General features: G+C 38.8%; 1 protein-coding gene across 9 annotated transcripts in view; it reads left to right on the top strand.

Moving 5' to 3' along the window:
- Positions 1–20097, top strand: part of CFAP43 (cilia and flagella associated protein 43) — a 174181-nt gene that overhangs the window by 118055 nt on the left and 36029 nt on the right. For 6 of the 9 annotated variants that reach the window (XR_012094047.1, XM_073019316.1, XM_038009540.2 and 3 more), the window contains 9 exons: positions 387–536; positions 1371–1501; positions 3691–3838; positions 6269–6361; positions 7100–7177; positions 13300–13425; positions 16976–17080; positions 18071–18187; positions 19093–19323. Coding sequence is in view for 8 of the 9 variants with exons in the window: in XM_073019316.1 (XP_072875417.1) it covers positions 387–536; positions 1371–1501; positions 3691–3838; positions 6269–6361; positions 7100–7177; positions 13300–13425; positions 16976–17080; positions 18071–18187; positions 19093–19323 (1179 nt within the window). In the remaining variant the exon portion in view is untranslated. Of the gene's footprint in view, positions 1–386; positions 537–1370; positions 1518–3690; positions 3839–6268; positions 6362–7099; positions 7178–13299; positions 13426–16975; positions 17081–18070; positions 18188–19092; positions 19324–20097 lie in introns of all 9 variants that reach the window. The other 3 variants (XM_038009537.2, XM_038009539.2, XM_073019314.1) reach the window with 3 other exon arrangements.

Here is a 20097-nt window from a genome sequence, read left to right as displayed (position 1 = left end):
GCAGGGCAGGAATGGTGGGGATGGAGCAGAGAAGGGCATTCTAGACAAAAGGAAGGACATGTGCAGAGGCTTGGAGGTGGGAATGCATGAAACATACGGGGAATATTGACTTAAGCATGAAGATATATGAAATGATTAGTAAAAGTAAAGATTATCAGTGTAGGCTAGGATTTTTAATGGCAAGTAAACAAAGAAGACTTGACTTAGTTGGCAGAAACAAACTTTTATTTGCAAAAATGGGAAACATGATGCAAAAGCAGGTGCCCACTTTATCGCATATCAGTTTATTTACAATGACAATGTACAACAGGCATGTACATCTGCAAACCCAAAGGTGCTGCTTACCTGATCTTTTCTATAATGTGGTTATTTTCTTTGATTGGCAGGAACATATGGGTATCTACATTCTTAAACCATACAAAAAAGTACAAAGCAGACAGTATGGACCTGGAATGCTCTATCTGTCTTCACATGGATTGTGGCTCATAACAATAGCTAAATGTGGAATTCTGTGTATCCGAGATGTTTATACTTTGGTAAGCTGTTTTCTTAAAAAAATATTATGGGTGTATATGTTAATCTTATATAGAGAAACATTTTATATGTATATAAAAATTTGCTTATATATGCATAAAAACTCTGAAAAGATATTGAAGGTACTAATGACCTTGCTTGCCATTGGAAGTATTAGGTCATGGGAACAAGAAGAAGATTTCACAGAATACTCCTTTATAATTTTTGAATTTTGAACCATCTGAACATACTGCCTATTTAAAAAACTAAATGAGAAAAGGCATCATGGTTGAGAACCAGTATGACTCAGAAATCTCAGTTTTTAAATTGTTGCCCTATATACCAAATTGGTGAGGCATTTTGTTTGAGTTCTAATCAAACTGGCTTAGTTAGCATCCTTCAGAGCATGTTGTCTGCCATTCTTCACAGTGCCTGTCACCCTTGCTCATTACACTCAGCTACTTCACACATAAATAGAACCTGCCTGACTCTTGAAGCCATCGGAACTCACCATCTCTGCTTGCTGAAGGCCCCTTCCCTAGCTTTGTAGACTTCTGCAATTCATTCACTTCTCTGTGTCTGATTTCCTATTATAAATTGGTGATAATAATCCCAGTCCTTCCATACTACACAAAGGTAGTATGTAGTATGAAGAACAAATTAGTATTGGTGAATGTGGTTTGGACTGGAGATTTTAAATGCTATGTATTGCCAATTGGCTACTTCCATACCAATTAAAATGCTGTTAGCAAATAGAAAATGATTTATCCACAAAAAAGGGGCATATAACCCCATTAGAAAAGCCGTGTGATAGAATTGCGTTTGTAATTTTTCTGCTTTATTTCTTAACTATTTAGGAAACGTTTGCTCGGTGTCGGAGTCATTCTCACCAGGGTCGTGGGATTCAGTCAATGAGAATTTCAATGGATGGACAAAACATTCTGGTGAATGGGAGAGATGATGGCACCCTTGTCTACCTAAAGTGGAAGTATGTACAGTATTCAGTAAGTAACCCCATGTAGTATAGTGTTTTAAAATAGAGATTTTATTTTTATTTAAGTACAGCAAGGCCAACATGCTGGGAGACAACTGCCAGTGCAAAGAAAGTTTGTTATACTCACAGATCCCAAGAGAAGAGTACACTGCATGCTCGGGAACCACATGGGGCAGACCTGGGGTGGGTCAGGAGGCCGAGAGAGGGAAGAAAACATGGATGAGATCCTCTCATATGGTTTTCACAGGGAGGATTGGGCAGGTTTAGGATTGGCTAGTTTGAATAGTATCAGTGGGTTCTGAGGCATAGGGGCTGGCTGTAGTTGTCTCATACTTGGCCCTGGGGTGATTAGGGTGGGGAAATGGTGGCCCTGATTGTGAAAGCTCACTAGAGGAAGTGGTTGGGGATATGGTCTCTGGATTGATCGGTTTGCGTTTGAAAAGCGTGCTCCAGAGCAAATTGTTTACTATCTTTAGAGACTGGCTAGCCTCCAGAAGTCAGCAAGGCCCCAGATACCAGAGCACCAAAATACAAAAAATAAAAATAAAAATAAAAAACAGGGTTAATATATATCTGAGAGTGATCAGTCCTGTCTCTCATAACATAAGAAATGTGGACAATTCTGACCCTCAGATAACTTTAAAAACTCCTGTTTATCCCCTACACGTGTGTATATATACATATACTTTCCTAATTAGATTTTGCTTAGATTATATCAAAGACAGTTTCAGTCCCCAAACAAGGAGGGGATCAGTTTTAGGGAGGAACTATTACCATCCTTGCTTCCAAGTTAAACTATAAACTAAATTCCTCCCATGGTTAGGAGGAATGAACAAGAACGTCCAGCCTGTGAGACTAGGAACAAGATGGAGTCAGCCATGCTAGACTTCTTTCACTGCCGTAATCTTTGCAAAGGTGGTTTCAATCATGCACTTCATTTTGGAAAAAATAATATTTCATGATACCTCCTGTGATCAAAGCAGTAATGAAATATGGGCCTTCTCTGCAACACTGTGAAAATGTTAAATGTTGTGGAGATGTTGTATCATAACAATTTTGCTAGCCACTTATCTCAAAGACTCATCTGAGGATTGCATCATCATGCCCATTTTATACATGGGATTCTGAATAGAATATTAACTTTTATCTCACTATATAAGTCCTAACATATTCTTTACAACCAGCAAACAAATACTATCTCAGGCAACAACAAACAATTGCTGGAGCCTTATTTATGCAGCTCAAAAAGAAGGACATTTTGATCCATTGGTAATCACCCAAACTTCTGACTCAAAACAAAGCTGGGTTTGAAACTATGGTCTAGGACTTATGACTTGGTGACACTGGCATATGACAACCCCTCTAAATCATCTATTACAATGTTACCCAAGGAAGGGGATCTGTAGCATCTGTGAGCTTGTTAGAAATGCATATTCTTGGATCCCATCTGGACTTTCTGAGTCAGAATGTCTGCAGGTGGGGCCCAGGAATCTGTTTTTAAACCCTACCAGTTATGCTGATGCGTCCAAAGTTTGCAGTGCCCTGGTGAATTAAGTGGAGGTAATAATACCACTCTCAATGCAGCGTGGGGTGATGAGGGCCACATGTGATTATGTGTGTGAAGCCGCACACTGCCTGGTGTATTCTGAGAGCTCAGCCAGTGCACTGGCTCTTCTGTGCAATGGCCAGGGCAGGTACAGAGGGCATGTTAAGTAAGGGTATGAGGACAGTGTGAGGAGATGGCACCCTAGAAAGGTCAAGAAGCTTGTCATGGCCTGGAGCCCATGAAAGGTTCTCCTGTAAGAAGCAGAGTCCTTTAGCCATGCATGGTGGTGTACCCCTGTGGTCCCCACTACTCTGGAGGCTGAGGTGGGAGGATCATTTGAGCCCAGGAGTTCGTGGTTGCAGTAAGCTGTGATTACATCACCGTACTCCAGCCTAGGTGACAGAACAAGACCTTTTCTCTTTAAAAAAATAAAAATTTTTTTAAAAAGAAATTCTAAAAAAGAAGTAGGCATTGAAGAAGAAGTTTCCACAAGGCACTGTGAAGAATTGTCCACATATTTCCTTGGTTACTTATCTATAAACTGAAATGGTTAGTTACCTGAAAATAATACAGCTAAATGTGATTTTTTTAAATTATGATTTTTGTAGCCTCTGTGTTTTCTTTTTTATTAATATAGATGGTTTGGAGGACTCCTAGCCAGTGAAATTCTGGACTATTACCAAAAACTATTAATTTCCCTGAGCAGCACCATGGACGAGGAGAATGATTATTTAAGCACAACACCAAAAGTTTCCATAGATTTGGGATCCGATTCTGAACACACAGTTGAGTTCCTATATGACTAGCTTGCTTGCTTACATTTCTTTCTTTGTAAATCAGAGGTTTTCAGCTTGTGGTTTCTTTAAGCAGATATTTAGTAATATTTCTCTTTTTCCAGGTATCCCATGATTTTAAAAAAGAGAATAAGCTAAGTCTGAGAGAAAATATTTAGCCTTTCTCAAAGCAATTGCAAATGGTACATTTCAGATCTCACTTAAACCATAGTACAAAATCCAGGCTTGCCTGGAAAAAAAATCTTCTACCCACACTCGTGTTTGGTCAAAATGGTCTCTCTATACTTTTGTATTACAGATGTTGTTTAGGAAGTGTCTAGCTAAAGAACAGCATTCACTCATTCAACTAACAAATATTTATAGAGTGCCTACAGAGTGCTAGGCTGTGGAGGATATAGCCATGAACAAGATAGAAAAAATTCTGCTTCCGTGGAGTTTACATCCTAATTGGGCGTTGGGGATGGGCAGGGAGAGACAGATAAACAAGCAAATGCAGAGGAAACAATGAGATAGTAACAAGTTCTACTCAGTGAATAAAAATAGGTTGATGTGATAGTATTGGACTGGATAGCCTCTCCAAAAAGACATTTAAGCTGAGATCTGAATTAAAAGAGAACACCACCATGCAAAGACAATGGGAGGGTAGCAAGAGTATTCAGGGCAAAGGGGGAAAGAAAGAGCTTGGCATGTGGTACGTTAGGACCTAAAAAAGACCTGTGCTGTTGAAGTGAGCAAGGGAGAAAGTGGTGGGAGGTGAGGTCTTCAAAGCAGGAGGAGACCAGGTAATGAAGGGCTTTGTAAACTAGGTAAAGAGCTTGAAATTTATTTTACATGTAATGAGAACTGAGTCAGGTGTTCTGAACAGAGGATTAACAAGGTATAATTGACATTATTGAAATGATTATTTGATGTTGTGAGGAGAATGTTTCCTGTAGGGGATAAGAAGGATAAGAAGCAGGGACATTGTTCAGGAGGCTAAGGCAGAGGTTCAGGTAGCGATGATGGAGGTGGAGGAGTCTTGTGCCAAGGAGAGAAGTGGTGGATTCCAGGTGGGTTTCAGAGGTAGGGTTGATAGAACTCACTGATGAATTGGACATAGAGAGAGAGGAAAAGAAAGGGCCCAAGAACTCCTAGATTGTTTTACTTGAACATTTATGTAGAAGATGGTGTCATTCATGGAGATTGGGTAGACTGTGGGGGAAAGGGGTAGCTATGAAGGGAATTCAAAATCAGTTTTACCCATGCTAAACTCAAGAAGCCTGTTAGACACCCAAGTGGAGATGCCAGTTCAGCTGTTGGATAGAGGAACCTTGGGTTCTGGGGAGAGGTTGGGACTGGATATGTTGATTTGAGTCAAGGACATGCTGATGGGATTTAAAGCCATGACACTAGGCAAGGCCATCATGGAAGCATGAATGGCAAGAAGCAGAAGAGGACCAGGACAGAGCAACTTCTGGTGAGCCAGGAGAAGAGTTCAGGGATGCAGAGGACCCTGAGGAGGGTTAGCCAGTGAGGTTACAGGAGAGCCAGGAGAGCATGGCATCCCAAACTCTTTCAAGACATTTTGCTGCAAAGGGGAGCACAGAAATATGGTGGTGGGCTGGCGGGGGCAGTGGTTGGCACACACCTGTAATCCTGTAATCCCAGCACTTTGGGAGGCTGAGGTGGACATATCACGAGGTCAGGAGATCAAGACCATCCTGGCTAACATGGTGAAACCCTGTCTCTACTAAAAATACAAAAGGTTAGCCAAGTGTGGTGGCACATGCCTGTAGTCCTAACTACTCAGGAGGCTGAGGCAGGAGAATGGCGTGAACCCGGGAGGCAGAGCTTGCAGTGAGCCAAGATCATATACTGCACTCCAGCCTGGGCAACAGAGTGAGACTCCATCTCAAAAAAAAAAAAAAAAAAAATAGAAATAGGGTGGTGGCTGAAGAAGAATGTGATGGTCAAGTGAGAGTAATTTTCCTAAGACAGGAGATAGTAGAGCATGTTTGGATACTGTTGGTGAAGATCCTGTAAAAGGGAGACACTGATGATACAGAAAGAGATGGCATTGAAAAAAAATTTTAAGTCTTAAGACTTCAAAAAGAAGAAAAAAGATCCTAAGCACAGATGGTGGCACAGGCCTTGATGGGCAGAAACATGTAGGTCACAGTAACAAAGAAGGCAAAGAGGGTGACAGTGTGACTGGTCTGATCACCTCTGCTTCTTCGGTGGAAGCTGTGGCTAATATAAGGGCAGACTGATAGGACTTACATGAATAAAATGTTATATCTTGGGGACAAAATGTTTGAGATTATTTTCAAAAATGCAACAAATGCAAAGGAATTCAAAGCAGTTACATGTGGTAGGGTGGGAGGGGAAAAACTTGATGATTTTAACTTTAAGACATGTCTGTCTTTTTCTAACATGTATCAGAAACAGAAGGCAAGCATTGACTCATCACAGGATGAATTAGTTCTAACTGATGTTAAGAAGGAAATTCCTTGGATACAACAAAAAAGCCAAGAGGTATTTGTGAAACATGGGATAGGTTTGAAATAGTGCTCTGTAGATGCACCAAATAGATCAGTTTCCTATGGAAACGTGCTGGAAAGTTAGAAGATGGAATGAGACACCACTCGGCAGAGCACTACAACATACAGGTGTAACTTTTCTGAAAGCAAATAAACACCCTAAACACAGCCCAATCATTTAGATCAAGTTATATGAGCTTTAAGAACTGTACGTAGGCTGACATGCAACCCAACAATGGTGTCCAGGTAAACCGCAGCAAAGCATGAACTGCAGTACTCCAGTGTGGAGTGAGTTTTAGGGGATGCTACCTCTGTCCTGTGGACCAGGAACAGGAGAAGGGATGCTGTGGCTGCAGCTGTTCAGAAAGGTGATCGACTGATTACAGCTCGTGCCTGGATTTAGCCTATTGATCTAGCCTCAAGTTCCCAATAAAAGTGCATACTGGTTTTCCTTAATCAACTGTTCACTAATTTTTCACTACTTATTTTCTTTCCATTGGCCATATAATTGACATGTGTTTCATGTAGCTTTAATGTCACTTACATAGTAGCAGTTAGATTTAAGCAAGGTATTGCAGTGGTATTACTTCATGTACACTTTATATTACTCTTTACACATTTTAGTTTCTGTTTCTAGAGAATTGCGATCTATGTATCTCTTTATATATCTCTCTGTCTCTCTCTCTCTCTGATTTCTCTTGCTTTGTTAAGTGATACACTTGTTCTGTTTCAGGCCATCAAAAAGGAGGTTAATCTGTTTTCCAAGAAAAGGAAAGAGATAAAAGAAGGAATCAAATCACTTTCCAAAACTGTAAGTGTTGTAATTTCATATTCTAATACATTTGGCTTTTATTCTAAAATTACTTTTTGAACTTAATTTTGTTCTACCCTGAGGAACTATACCTCCCTTTCTCTGCTGGTAAGCTCAGTTTTCTGAAGTTCTTTAATAAGACAAAAGTTTCACCAATTCACACTTCATATCAATAGTGGTTTTCCCCATCTTCCCCCAAATTACCATCTTAATTGTTTTTATAATACTGATTTTTACCAAAGTTATGCATTTATATTTTTACAGATTAAATAATACTGAGTTATGTAGTTAAAAATAATATTTTTTAAGCAGCCACTGCCCTACTTCTCTTGACTGATACTTGTACTCCTGAGGTAACTGTTTTCTCTTCTTTCCACTTTTTCATTTGGTCTGTTTACCTCTGTCTAAATAGTCTTCTTACTACTGTTGTTATTTCTTGATATTTCTGTTTTGATGCTAACTATGGGCTTCCTGGTATGGAACATGAGTAGTTATGCTTGTTACTGCTCCCTATCCCCACTATAGCACACATATAAATCCATGCTTGGAATATATACTATGATAGTTATTTGAATATTCTTCAAAGCTGAGCCACACAGTATATTATTATTACATTTCTGCTTTTACAACTTGATTTTTCTTAGAATTAATAGTTAACCTTTGTTTTGGATAAGCCTTTCTATGACCTATTCAAACTCAAAATGCTAACAAATTCTTCTCAATACAATCAAATACCTGAAGCGATCAATCTGTCAGTGCATTTTTTTGGCAACCTCCCTTCTAGAGCTTTCCATCCTCCAGCTCCAGTCAAAGCACCTTGCTCTTGCTCTGTAGACCAGGTGTATGGCTGCTGTCCTAGAGACCTGCCTCCTAAGTTGGAGCTCTTATTTCCTGAATCCCACTTGATTTTCTTTGTATTCTTGGTGTGTGTCCTTCAGTAGCTTCCTACACAGGACTGCTATGTTGCGCCATGCTTGGGAACATCCTTTATAACATAGCTGTGCTTCTGGGATACCATCCAAGTGGTACCACTGTGAATGGTGCCCTGCTGCTAGACCTGCCAGATGCTTTGGCTCTGTTCTTGAGAAAGGGTACATGGGAGGTACATTTTGTGAGATGTGGTTTTTCTTAAAATGTAATTATCCTACACTCATATCCATTTGATGGTTTGCCTTCAGAATGTTGAAGGCTTGCTCCATTGTCTCCCAACTTCCAGTGTTTCCTTCAGAGACTCCAGTGCCTGACTCCCAATTCTTTGTAGGTAACCAGATTTTTATCTTTGGAGACTTATAGGATCTTGTCTTTATCCACAGTGTTTGGAAATTTACAGGTATGCACCTTGATATGTTCAATGGGTATTCTTGGTTTGCTGGTGCAAACCAAGACTCTCTTCCCTTTTCCACTCTTCTTTGAGCCCCAAGAGGCTGGCCTTTATGGATAATAGCAATGCACTGTCTTGCCTTCTGACTTTCTCTTGGGTTTAGGCAATAAGTGGCATCAGCAGGAGAACCCCATTGTTGCTGTTCATGAAGGTCAGCCTCTTGGAGCTCAGATCATGGATTGCAGGGCAGGAGACTAAGACCAGGATCCTCATTCTCCCAGTTTCCTCCCTGTAGGGTTATGAGTTGGCAATGACCGCCATCCCTCTCCTACATTTATGGGTCTCTCCAGGTTCGTTAACCACTCCCAGCTCTTGCCCTTCAGACCTAGGAGCGGAGATGGCTTCCCGCAGTTGGAAGCCTAATGCTTTATCATGTCTTGCTGGCTCTCCTTACTCTGCCAAATCTTTTTTCTTAAGTTTCTCTCTTCAGTTTTCCCATTTGAATGTGTTACCTTTTCCTACCAGGACCCTAGGTGTTTTCTTCTTTCATGTACTAGACTTTGATGGGCATTTTAATAGGAAACCTTTGTCTCTCGGTTTTAGAAAAAGTTCTTAAATCATTTCCTTGGCCCTTTGTTTTTATTTTCCTAATTACTAATAAGACTGAGCACCTTTTCATTTGTATTTCTTCTCCTGTGAATTTCCTGTTTATATTCTTTGCCTATTTCCTTATTGGATAATTGGTCATTTTCTTGTTGATTATAGGAGTTCTTTATTTTTATTTTTCATTTATATGTATTTATGATAATTAGAGTTAGCTAGCCTATGGTAACACATAAACTCAAAAAAACATAGTGGCACAGTGATGAGAAGTTTACTTCATTCCCATGTAACCATCCTGGGTAGGTATTCAGCTCAGCAGCTGCTCTGTTCCATGCAGTCATTCAGAGACCCTGCTATCTTCAACTCAGGGCTTCAAAGATTGCCTTGTTTGATCTCATCTGAGTCAGTTGGAAAGGTAAAGAGCGTGAAAGTGTGAATGGGACATATCTAAAGGTAGCCCTTATTATTAGGTGGAACTTCATGCAATTGCTGTTTTATGTGGCTCAACCTACAAATATTTTCTAGAAAAATATATGGCTTATCCTACTACAAATACTTTCTGTCTTTTAACTTTTATGAAGTGCCAAATTTTAAATAATTTTATTATAAAGCAGAATTTTAAAATTATGGCATGATCCAAGTTATTGATCGTTTTCTTTATAACTTTTGGGTTTTACATCTGATTTTAAATGACCTTTCAAAGTCACACATATTTTCTTCTAATACTCTTTGATTTCACCTATAATTTATTTTTGTGAATGGTATGTCATATGGTTCTAATTTTATTTTTTTCAAATAAATAGCCCATTTCCCATGTCTGTTTTATTTAATATACTATCCTTTCTCTGCTGATTTGCAGTGTCTCCTCTATCAATCCCTGGACATAGGATTGTTTCTGGACTCTGTTCTAAGATTGAATATTGATCTTTTCTTGAGCCAATACCAAGCTATTTTAATTACTATAGCTTTATAATAGTTCTTGTATCTTGAGAATAATTCTCCTTTTGCCCTTCTTTTAAAAAAAAGGCCTTTTTATGTATACTTACTTTTCCATTGGAATTTTAAAATCAGCTTGTCAAACTCCATGAAAAACTCTGATTTGATTTTGATTGCGAGTATATTGCTTATAGTTTGATTTGGAGAAGAATTTATCTGCCAGCTCTGAACTTTAGTGTATATATATCAATATATATGATAAAACTTTACTGAAGAATATTTTTTAAATTGAATTAAGATATATACAAACAGTCCCCACCTCAGAGTGGTTCAACTTATAATTTTTCGACCTTATGATGGTGCAAAAGCAATGCACATTCAGTAGAAACTGTGATTTAAATTTTGAATTTGTTCTTTTCCCAGAGTAGCAATATGTGGTACCATACTTTCTCACAATGTTGGGCAGTGGCAGTAAGCCACAGCTCCTAGTCAGCCATGCAATCATGAAGGAAAACAATGAATACTCTGAAGTGTACTGTGTTGCCAGCATTTTTTGGATATCGTGTTTTATGTTTTCGCAGCCCATCATGTCTACAAATACCCCTTTTGACATGATATTTTCATCTTACAATGGGTTTGTGGGGCCATAACCCCATCATAAGTTGAGGAGCATCTGTATATTTATATATTTACATCTTTCATTTATTTATTTAGAGACAAGATCTTGCTTAGTAACCCAGGCTAGAGTGCAGTGGCACAAGTGTAGCTCACTGCAGCCTGGAACTCCTGGAGTCAAGTAATCCTCTCACCTCAGCCTTCCAAGTAAGCTAGGCCTGTAGACATGCACCACCATGCCCAACTGATTTTTGTATTTTTTTGAGGAGACAGGGTCTCCCTATGATGCCCAGGCTGGTCTTGAATTCCTAGCCTTCTTCCTTGGCCTCCCAAAGTGCTGGGATTACAGGCATGAGCCACTGCACTAGGCTTATGTATTTATTTCTTTTAAAATATATAACTTTGAAAGTTATATTTTCAATAAATATATAATATTTACATATGTGTATATTATATATTTATTTCTTTTTTCAATTTTAAAAAGATAATCTCCAGTGAAAGTTTATAGTTTCTCCGAAAGTGACTTTGTGTAAATTTCTTATTAGGTTTATTTTAGGTATCTTATAGTTTATACCATTTTTGTGAATGGAATATTTTTCTATTACATCGGTGATACGGTTTGGCTGTGTCCCCACCCAAATCTCATCTTGAATTGTAGCTCCCATAATTCCCATGTGTTGTGGGAGGGACCTAGTGGGAGATGATTGAATCATGGGAGCGGGTCTTTCTCATGCTATTCTTGCGATAGTGAATAAGTCTCAGGAAATCGGATGGTTTTAAAAAGGGGAGTTTCCCTACATAAGCTCTCTTCTCTTGTCTGCTGCCATGTGAGACATGCCTTTCCTTTCACCTTCTGCCATGATTGTGAGGCTTCTCCAGCCATGTGGAACTGTAAGCCCATTAAACCTCTTTCTTTTGTAAATTGCCCAGTCTCGGGTATGTCTTTATCAGCTGCATGAAAACAGACTAATACAATTGGTATAGGTTATATATTGGTATATATTATTGGTATATGTGAATATTATTGATTTTTTTCTGACCACCTTGTTGAATTCTTTTTAGTTCTACTATTTTGTCACTTGATTGTCTTAGATTATCTAGGTAGACTATCATATCTTTTGAAAATAACATATTTATCTCTTATCAATCATTATCCTTCATTTATTTTTCTTGTGATTCTTTTTATGAAATACAATATTTTGCACCCCTAGTTGCTGTAAAATTATAAATTTCTTGCTTAATTAACTCTTTTCCTTTGGGCAACAAGTCTTCTATTTGTTGAATTTATTGTTTCTCTCCAGTGGTCTTGTTGTTCCCAAATATTTAGTGATTTATTGTTATTATTTCATGCTTGTCTTTATCACTGAAACTCCCTGTTATAATTCCATGATACCAGCTCAATCTGCTTTGGAAGAAGTGTAGGAGATCTGACTTTAGCAGGTATTCTGTCTGCTCTCAGTGAAAAGAAAAGGGGTGGGTGGTGTTGGGAAGTGTCTTGGCAGCCCATTGTGTGGTGGGGGGAGTTCTCTATTCTTTCTAGCCACTAACAGATTCCTTGGGCCTTGCCTTGTTTCTCCCATCCAAATATTCATTCCAATTTCTTCTACCTGGAGACAAACACTCCAGCTACTACTGCTGGACCCTAGGGAACTTCACCAGGTTGGGGTACAGGCAGGTTCTACTGTCTGTTTCTGATACAGCAGCCCCAACTAATCAACCTGTCAGCACTCTTAGGTAAACCCTTGTTCCTGTATCTGGTGTAGCTTCCACCTGTTGTTGAGTGCTGTGCTGAGGGCATTCTGGGCTATGATGCATCCTGCTGATCCATCTGATTTCCATCTTTCAGTTGTTACAGTTTTCATGCTCCTGAAGGATTCTATTTCTTTTTTCCTCTTCATTGTAGTAATGGATTTATCTATGCTATACTTCTTTTCTCTTAACTTTATATTTTGGGGCAAAAAAGAAAAATCGTTGAACTCATTCTCAGTCTATCATTTTGAAACTGAAGTCCCACTTTTTCTATCATGTTGTCTGCCTCGTTTTTGTTTATTTGTAAGTGCTTTTTATATATTAAATACATGAATATTTTGTCATATGTGTTGCAGTGTGTATCCTTGGCCCCTGAATTTTTTGAAGTTATAAACTTTTAAAGATAATTTTTATTGTATAGAAGTTCAAATTTGTACAAAATTGAAGAGAATAATGTAATACATCCAGTGGCCAATATCATTTCACCAATGCTTCCATCCATTACCCCTTCCCTGATTATTCTGAAGTAAATCCCAAACACCATATCATCTCTAATTATTTCGGTATGTGTCTCTAAATGATAAAGACTCTTAAAACACATAACCACAATGCTGTTAGTATACCTCAAACTAGCAACAGTGCTTTAATATCATAGAATGAAATGATGAGCTTATATATTTTTGTAGTTTTTCTTATTAGATGAATGAGTTTTTAAGGATGAAACCTTAAAACTTCAATAACCACAATAAGCCCATAATCTAATTATTTACTTAGTAGTACATTTAGATAAATAAAACATCTATTTTTTATTGATTGCTGCCTAAAAGAAACTAAGAAAATTATCTTATTACAGTTTAATTCTTTACTTGTCACCACCCTTTTTTATTTCAACATTCAGATTCTGAATATGATGGAAGAAAATGACAAACTAGAAAATATTGCAAAATTAGACCAACAGGAATTTGGTCTAGATCTTGAGGAACTAGAAAGGCTTCATGATGAAAGTCAGGAAGAAGTGGCAAAGGTATGAAAAAGTGTAATTTAAGCATCATAAAGTTATGATGAAAGAAGTAAAAAGATAATAGGAAAGGGAACTTCTTCATAATAATGTGAATATGACAAAACCTTTTCCAGTGTAATGTGAATAAAGCAAACGTAGTACATGTAAGTGTAATGAATCAGAGGGTCACTGAATTTGGGGGTTTAGAGCAGGGGGAACATCTAGGCCAGCCAGACATCTGACATTTGCTTCCCCTCCATGACATCCCTGCCAGCCATATGTTTGAACATTTTTGGAAGTCTTAGCCACCTCATGCCAACTTTGGACGCTTCTGGTTTAGTAAGCCCTTTCTTAATTAGAGTGGAAATCCTTCTTCCTGTACTCACTGATCCTTCTACTCTTTGAGCACTTCCTACTCTATGGCCCCTCTGAGAGTGGTAGAGGATTAGAAATTTCCATGTTCCCTGTAGATCTTCTCCTGTCTGGGCTAATTATCCCAGCTCCTATGACCATCATGTATTATAGTTTCAATAGCCTCGTCATCATCTTGCCCTTTTCCTCCAGATTAATTATATTTGCATATTGTACCCACAGAAGAATTCAAATTATTTTCTGTCCAGTGTAGAGAAAAGCATAAACTGAAATTTCCATTCATACTATACTTCTATTAATTCAGACTTTGTATTATTTTGTGGCAGTCACATCAAATTGTTTGCTCATATGGATTTTATTTTAAATAAAAGCCCTAAGTGTGTTTTACACAGGATATTCTGAAGCTACCTCTTTCTCAACCTGCTAGTACAGGTTAATTTTTTGAATCTGTAAATATAAAAACACAGGAGAATGAAAGATAGCTGGTTTCAAGGACAGTTAAGATGGATTATAATAGATTAAACAACTACACCAAGAGGAGGTTGATTATTTGACTGATGCCTCTAGGAGGGAGGTTTCCACCATGTGCCCCGGGACTTGGTCCTGATAAACATGTTTATTAATGACTGAGGTGAAGATACAGAAATGAGGAGATTTGTCAAATTAGTGAATGACATGAGACTGAGAAGTTGAGGAAATGTAGTGGGTAACAATTAGGACAAGAGTATCTCAACAGACTGATTTAGTACAGTAAAATTTACCTGGGATAATCATTCCTTCGTTTATTCTGCAACATTTATTCATGTCCCAGGCACATTAATCTAGGTGCTGGGAATACAATAATGAAGACAGACACATTTCATGGGGTAATATACTGAAGAAGACCGTAAACAGATCTCTACATAGTATATGATGGAAACAAACTGGATGCTGTGATAGAGGTGGGAGATCTACTTCTGTGGTCAAAGAAAGCCACTTCAAAGGGCTGACATTTCAGTTGAGAACTAAAGGAAGAGAGGCATCTGGCTGTGCAAAGATCTGGGGGGGAGTGAATGTCAAGCACAGGGAGCAACAAGAGCAAAGGCCCACAGGCAGAAATGGCTTGCAGTATTCCAGGAACAGCACGGCCAGAAAGGCTGAAGCATGGTGGATGGGAGAGAGCCTCATGGAATGAGGTAGGGGAGGTAGGCAGAGCCTAGCCCCTGAAGACCTTGTATATTGTGGTAAAGAATTTGGCTTTTTTATTGATTGTGCAACAGGAAGCTATGAAAAAAATCCCATTTTCTTATCACAAGAGGTAGGCACCAATCTAGGAGCTTTTTGAATTTATTTATTTTGATTATCACAATTCAAAAAAGTAGGTGATAGTTTGCCCCACTTGAAAAAACTGAGGCTTAGATAGAGGCTTAGAGAGCTAGAGCCACTTGGCTAAGATCAGAGCCAGGAGGATCCTGGCTGTTCCTCCTAGGAGGCTCTTCCTCCTTGGCTCTGGCTTGGCTCAGGCTCAGAATGCCCCCTGCTATTCTGCACCAGGTTCTTCCAGCCAAGTCATCTTGACCACTCAGCAATGTGTGTGGGTTCGGTGCCTGCCCCCTCCCTCACTGTATATTTGCTTCTCTTTCCAAGCTGTATATGACTACTTGACACAGTGAACCTGCTCCCCTGGCCCACTGAACTATTTACCATTGCCAAACTCATCCTACCTCCCCCACTGCCACCCTGTGCCTCTGCCCCAGATGCCCCTGCTTGCCACTTACCAAATTCATGCTCATCCCTCAAGAGTTCTCCTTGATCCTCTGAGGCAGGATTTGGTGCAGAGAAAGGCCCTCCACATGCTAGTTTCCCTCATATTGTTTATTTTTTTTCTTGAGCTCTGTGCCTTTGAAGAGATATTAACACCAGATTAGGCACAATAGTGGTCCAGTAGAGAACAGTGTTAGCAAATGGCACCATAAACTCAGCTGTTTAGGAGCTTTCAGCATGTTTAGGATCAGAATACTAGTCCTTGGGAGGAGTTAGTGGCACCTGCCAGTCAAGGATGTGAATGAGAGACTAGGCTACTACCCTGCCCCGGCCAGGATCTCAATAATAGGAAAAAGACCAAAGCCCGATAATGACAACCTGGACACAGTATTAGGGACTGAGTTTGGAGGAGTTGATAAACAGCCTCAGCAGTGGAGAGAGGAGGGCCGAGTGGGCTGGGAATCAGGCAGGTCCTGACAACTGATATGTCAAGCCAGCTGTCTATTTAGAAAGTAATAATTTAAAACTATATTAGCTATTAACTTACTGGGTCAGAATCAAAAAGAAATGAATTGCAAATTAAAGTCGTTTAATCAGACAATAAAATAAATAGAAATTCACAAGAAGTACTAAAAAAGACATTTTAAATCTACGAGATATTATTCTTAGCTAGTTTGCTAATAATTCTGCCAAAAAAAATGAAGTTCACAGAGATCCTGAAAAGGATCCTAAGGACTAAAGATTGTTAGGTCTCACTTTCACACCAGGTCTTTCAGCAAACTGTATTAAAATAGGAATACTTAATTATTTAAATAATAAGCAATGGGATTACATAAGCAAGTAAAACTAACTGAAGTAACATGTTTTTAAGTGGAAAAAAACACAAATTGTATGATCCCCAAGAGTAGTAGAGGGTTCTTTTTTATTGTGGACATAAATAATAGAATAATTAAGTACAGTAAAGACTCCCAGACAGAGGTCACAAACGCACTTCAAATGTGTGTTGGCGAGATTTAAGCCAACATTTAAATATCTGGCAGTTTCACATAAAAATATGAATTCCAGACCTCTCTAATAAAACAGGAAGGCTTCGCTCAGTGGTTTTGCTTCACTGCTGTTCCAACCAGCAGACTTTGTGCACATTAACCATGCAGCTCACCACTACAGCGCATCCATCCTCACACCCCGCTTCACTTGTGTATGCAACCTGACCATCCTTAGAGGTACTGTGTGTCCTCAAGGAAGTGAATCCAAGTCTACAGACAAACCTCAGGAGATGTTCTCAAAGGCAGAGATGTGTTTCCCGAAAGTGCATCTCAGTGCAAGGTGGCTCAAAGTGTTGGAGAAAGACAACCAGACTCTACCACTGAAGGTGCAGTTAATGAGTTTACAATGGAGATTATTATTTCTGAGGCCACACTTTCATTTTTATCTTTTCCCTTTGTCTGCGTTCTTCAAGATGATAAAGGATGTAGAGATGCATAACCTAGCCAAGAGCTATTTGGCTGAACTTATCAAAGAAGAATGTTGGAATTCGATGGCTGTGAAAGGTCGAGCTCTTAAGGTAACAGATAGAACCCTAGGTACAAAACCTGATGAGAATTGTCATCAAAAGCTCAGGAAAGTTTTAAAAATAAATTTAAGAAAATTCAGGCGTAGCAAAGCACTGAGAGCATGACTTGCCCCTTCCTATACTGAATTTCACCTGGATATGTCCCTGTCTCTTGGCTCCTTCCCTCTGTGCTCAGTCCCCGTGTGCTTCCCAGCCATCATTTCTGAAGATCCGTCTTAGCATTCTTTTCCTCCTTTCCTCGCAGACACCCTCTGCATCCGGATCTTAATAGATGTCTGCTCACTCACATTTCACACAGATTGAACGGTAGACGAAATCTGGTTCATGTTTCTGCCCGTGCCTGCCTTCGCATTTTCTAAAGAGCTGTTTCTCATTGAGATGCCCTCAAGTAAAATTTCCCTGTTTGTGTAGGGTGACCAAAAGTCTCAGGTCATGTCTGTGATCCCAGAGTAACTATTATCAGCATCCCTTTCACTTTCAAATATGCTCCAAAAGTAGACAATGAAGTATACGGCCACCCTACATTTTGTATGATTTGAGTATTGCTCTAAAACAGGGTTCTCATGAGCCATACATTTTGGGCTGGATCATTTCTTGTTGTGGGGGCTGTTCTATGCCCTGCAGGATGTGTAGCAACATCTCTGTCCTCTATTTGGAGACAGTAGCATTGTTTGCCTCCACTAATTAAGGTAAAAAATGTTGCCAAATGTCTTGGGGGAAAAGGATGGGAAAAGAAGGAGGGAGAAAAATTGCTCCTAGTTGAGAACTACTGACCTAAAAATCAGCCCTTCACAAAAGCACAGTATTTTATATGAAGTTTATACCAATACTCATGGAATACATTGTTTTATTTTTAAAAAGGTTTCCATTGACAATTTTACCCATGCATGATTAATCACAGAAAACGTCCCCTACTCAACCCCAGAAATGCACAATTATTCTACAAATGAATTTATTTTGTCTTGCGTCTTTTTCCCCAAGTGTTTTCATATCCCCTGTGTGGTTGAAAACTTCCCGATGAAAGCACGCACGGTTGAAGAGCTGAAAGAGTTGGAAAGAGTTTTACAACAAAAGAAGATTGAAGCAGAGTGTCTCAAAGTACTATTTTAAATATATGTGTGTTTATATAAGTGATGTGCTTTATTTTATAGGGTCTCCTTTGTTCAGATTTGAGTTGGGATATAATTTAAGTTTAGGTATTGTATGTATTTGTATTTTTATTTCTTGTTAATTTGTAGAATATATTCTAATGACTATAGGAGCCTGTATCCACACAATAAATCAAGGAACCTATATCTTATACAACACTGGCTAGCCCTCAAATATGAGGATATACCTTAAAAAATGAGATTTGGGGTTTTGCTCTTATCCTGCACAGAGGTTGTCTTCATCCACAGATATCCTTTTCATCCTCCCTTGTCACTAGGGATTGTTTTTAAGATAATTGATCAAGGATAAAGTAGAATTTGTTTTGATAGAATTGTGGTTTTCCTAAATCCCACTTTTTAAACAATAATCTCTGTCAAACCACTAAAAAAAAAAACACTGCCCTTCAGTGTAGTTTTGTTTTGGTCAGAACTGTGCACCCACTCTTTTTCTGAAACAAAAAGAAGGCATGCTTAATTCTTCTTAACCTTCACCCACCAGTCCTTTGTGAACAGGTTTCTTTGTAAAATATAAAGACAATATATATTTCTTAATATTTAAGTACCAAGAAAGACTCAAAATATTTACAAGCAGGTATCATACTGACAGAAAGATATAAATAATACACGCCCTCAAGGACAATTTTTATTCCTTTGATTTATCCATCGTTTATCAGTTCTGAAGCTTTAATCTCTTCTGCAGCAGTTCTGGGATCTATTCATCACTTTGATTTCAGTTGTTGGCAAGACAGTTCAACAAATTAAAATGATTGTTGAAATAATTAAGTTGTCACAAAATTTCCCTTTAGAGGATTCTTGTTATTGCATAACTTCTGTGTCATCTTTTTCTACATTTAGCTACGGAAGGAAATTGTAGAGGCTCAGTCTGGAGTTATATTGGTTAAAAAGCGTCATGAAGAGGATGATGAAGAAGAGGAAGAGGAAGACAAGACAGTAAAATGTAGCAATTTGCCCAATTACCTGCTTGGTAGTCTGAGTGCTGATTTTGGGGTAGATACCTCTTTATTGTCAAGCCAATTGCAGCTTCATTCCAGAGAAGAGAAAATCAACCAAATTATATTACTGAAAGTGGGTGAATTCTTTTTATCCTCAAAAATCTGTAGAATACATTACGTGGCTTTCAAGGCCTCACATTGAAAACTAACGCCAATCAAATGATGATTTAAAAATACATAGAGGAGGCTGGGTGCATTGGCTCACGCCTGTAATTCCAGTACTTTGGGAGGCTGAGGCAGTTGGATCATGAGGTCAAGAGATCGAGGCCATCCTAGCTAACATGGTGAAACCCTGTCTCTACTAAAAGTACAAAAATTAGCTGAGCATGGCGGTACATGCCTGTAATCCCAGCTACTCGGGAGGCTAAGGCAGGAAAATTGCTCGAACTGGGGAGGCGGAGATTGTAGTGAGCCAAGATCATGCCAGTGAGCTGGATCTGCACTCCAGCCTGGCGACAGAGCGAGACTCTGTCTCTAAATAAATAAATAAATAAATAAAATAAATAACAACACGTAGCCATGTCCTTTAGACAGATCTTCTGTACAAGAGTTGCATTCAACCATTTGGACTAGGTTACTGTGATACCAAGTTTTCTAAAGCGCATTCCACAACAGCTGACACCACAAACCATTCTGCTTTGAACATCAGTAAGCTCAAAGAGAAAAGAAAACACTAGAATTTCGTTTTCTCAGTATACCCAAATGTCAATTAGGATTTCCTTGTAAGATCAAGATATTGTTTATCTATCTGCTTAACCTGGGGAAAGACAATTTCCTCTAAATTTCTGTAAATTCTGGGGTTCAAGGATAAGGTGTGGGGTCCCTCTGGCTCTAAGCTCCTACTCCT

This window comes from Chlorocebus sabaeus, chromosome 9 (genome assembly GCF_047675955.1).
Source record: "Chlorocebus sabaeus isolate Y175 chromosome 9, mChlSab1.0.hap1, whole genome shotgun sequence".
In the NCBI taxonomy this organism is placed as follows: domain Eukaryota; kingdom Metazoa; phylum Chordata; class Mammalia; order Primates; family Cercopithecidae; genus Chlorocebus; species Chlorocebus sabaeus.
Note: the sequence above shows the minus strand (reverse complement) of the source record. Positions and strands in the feature narration are given on the sequence as shown.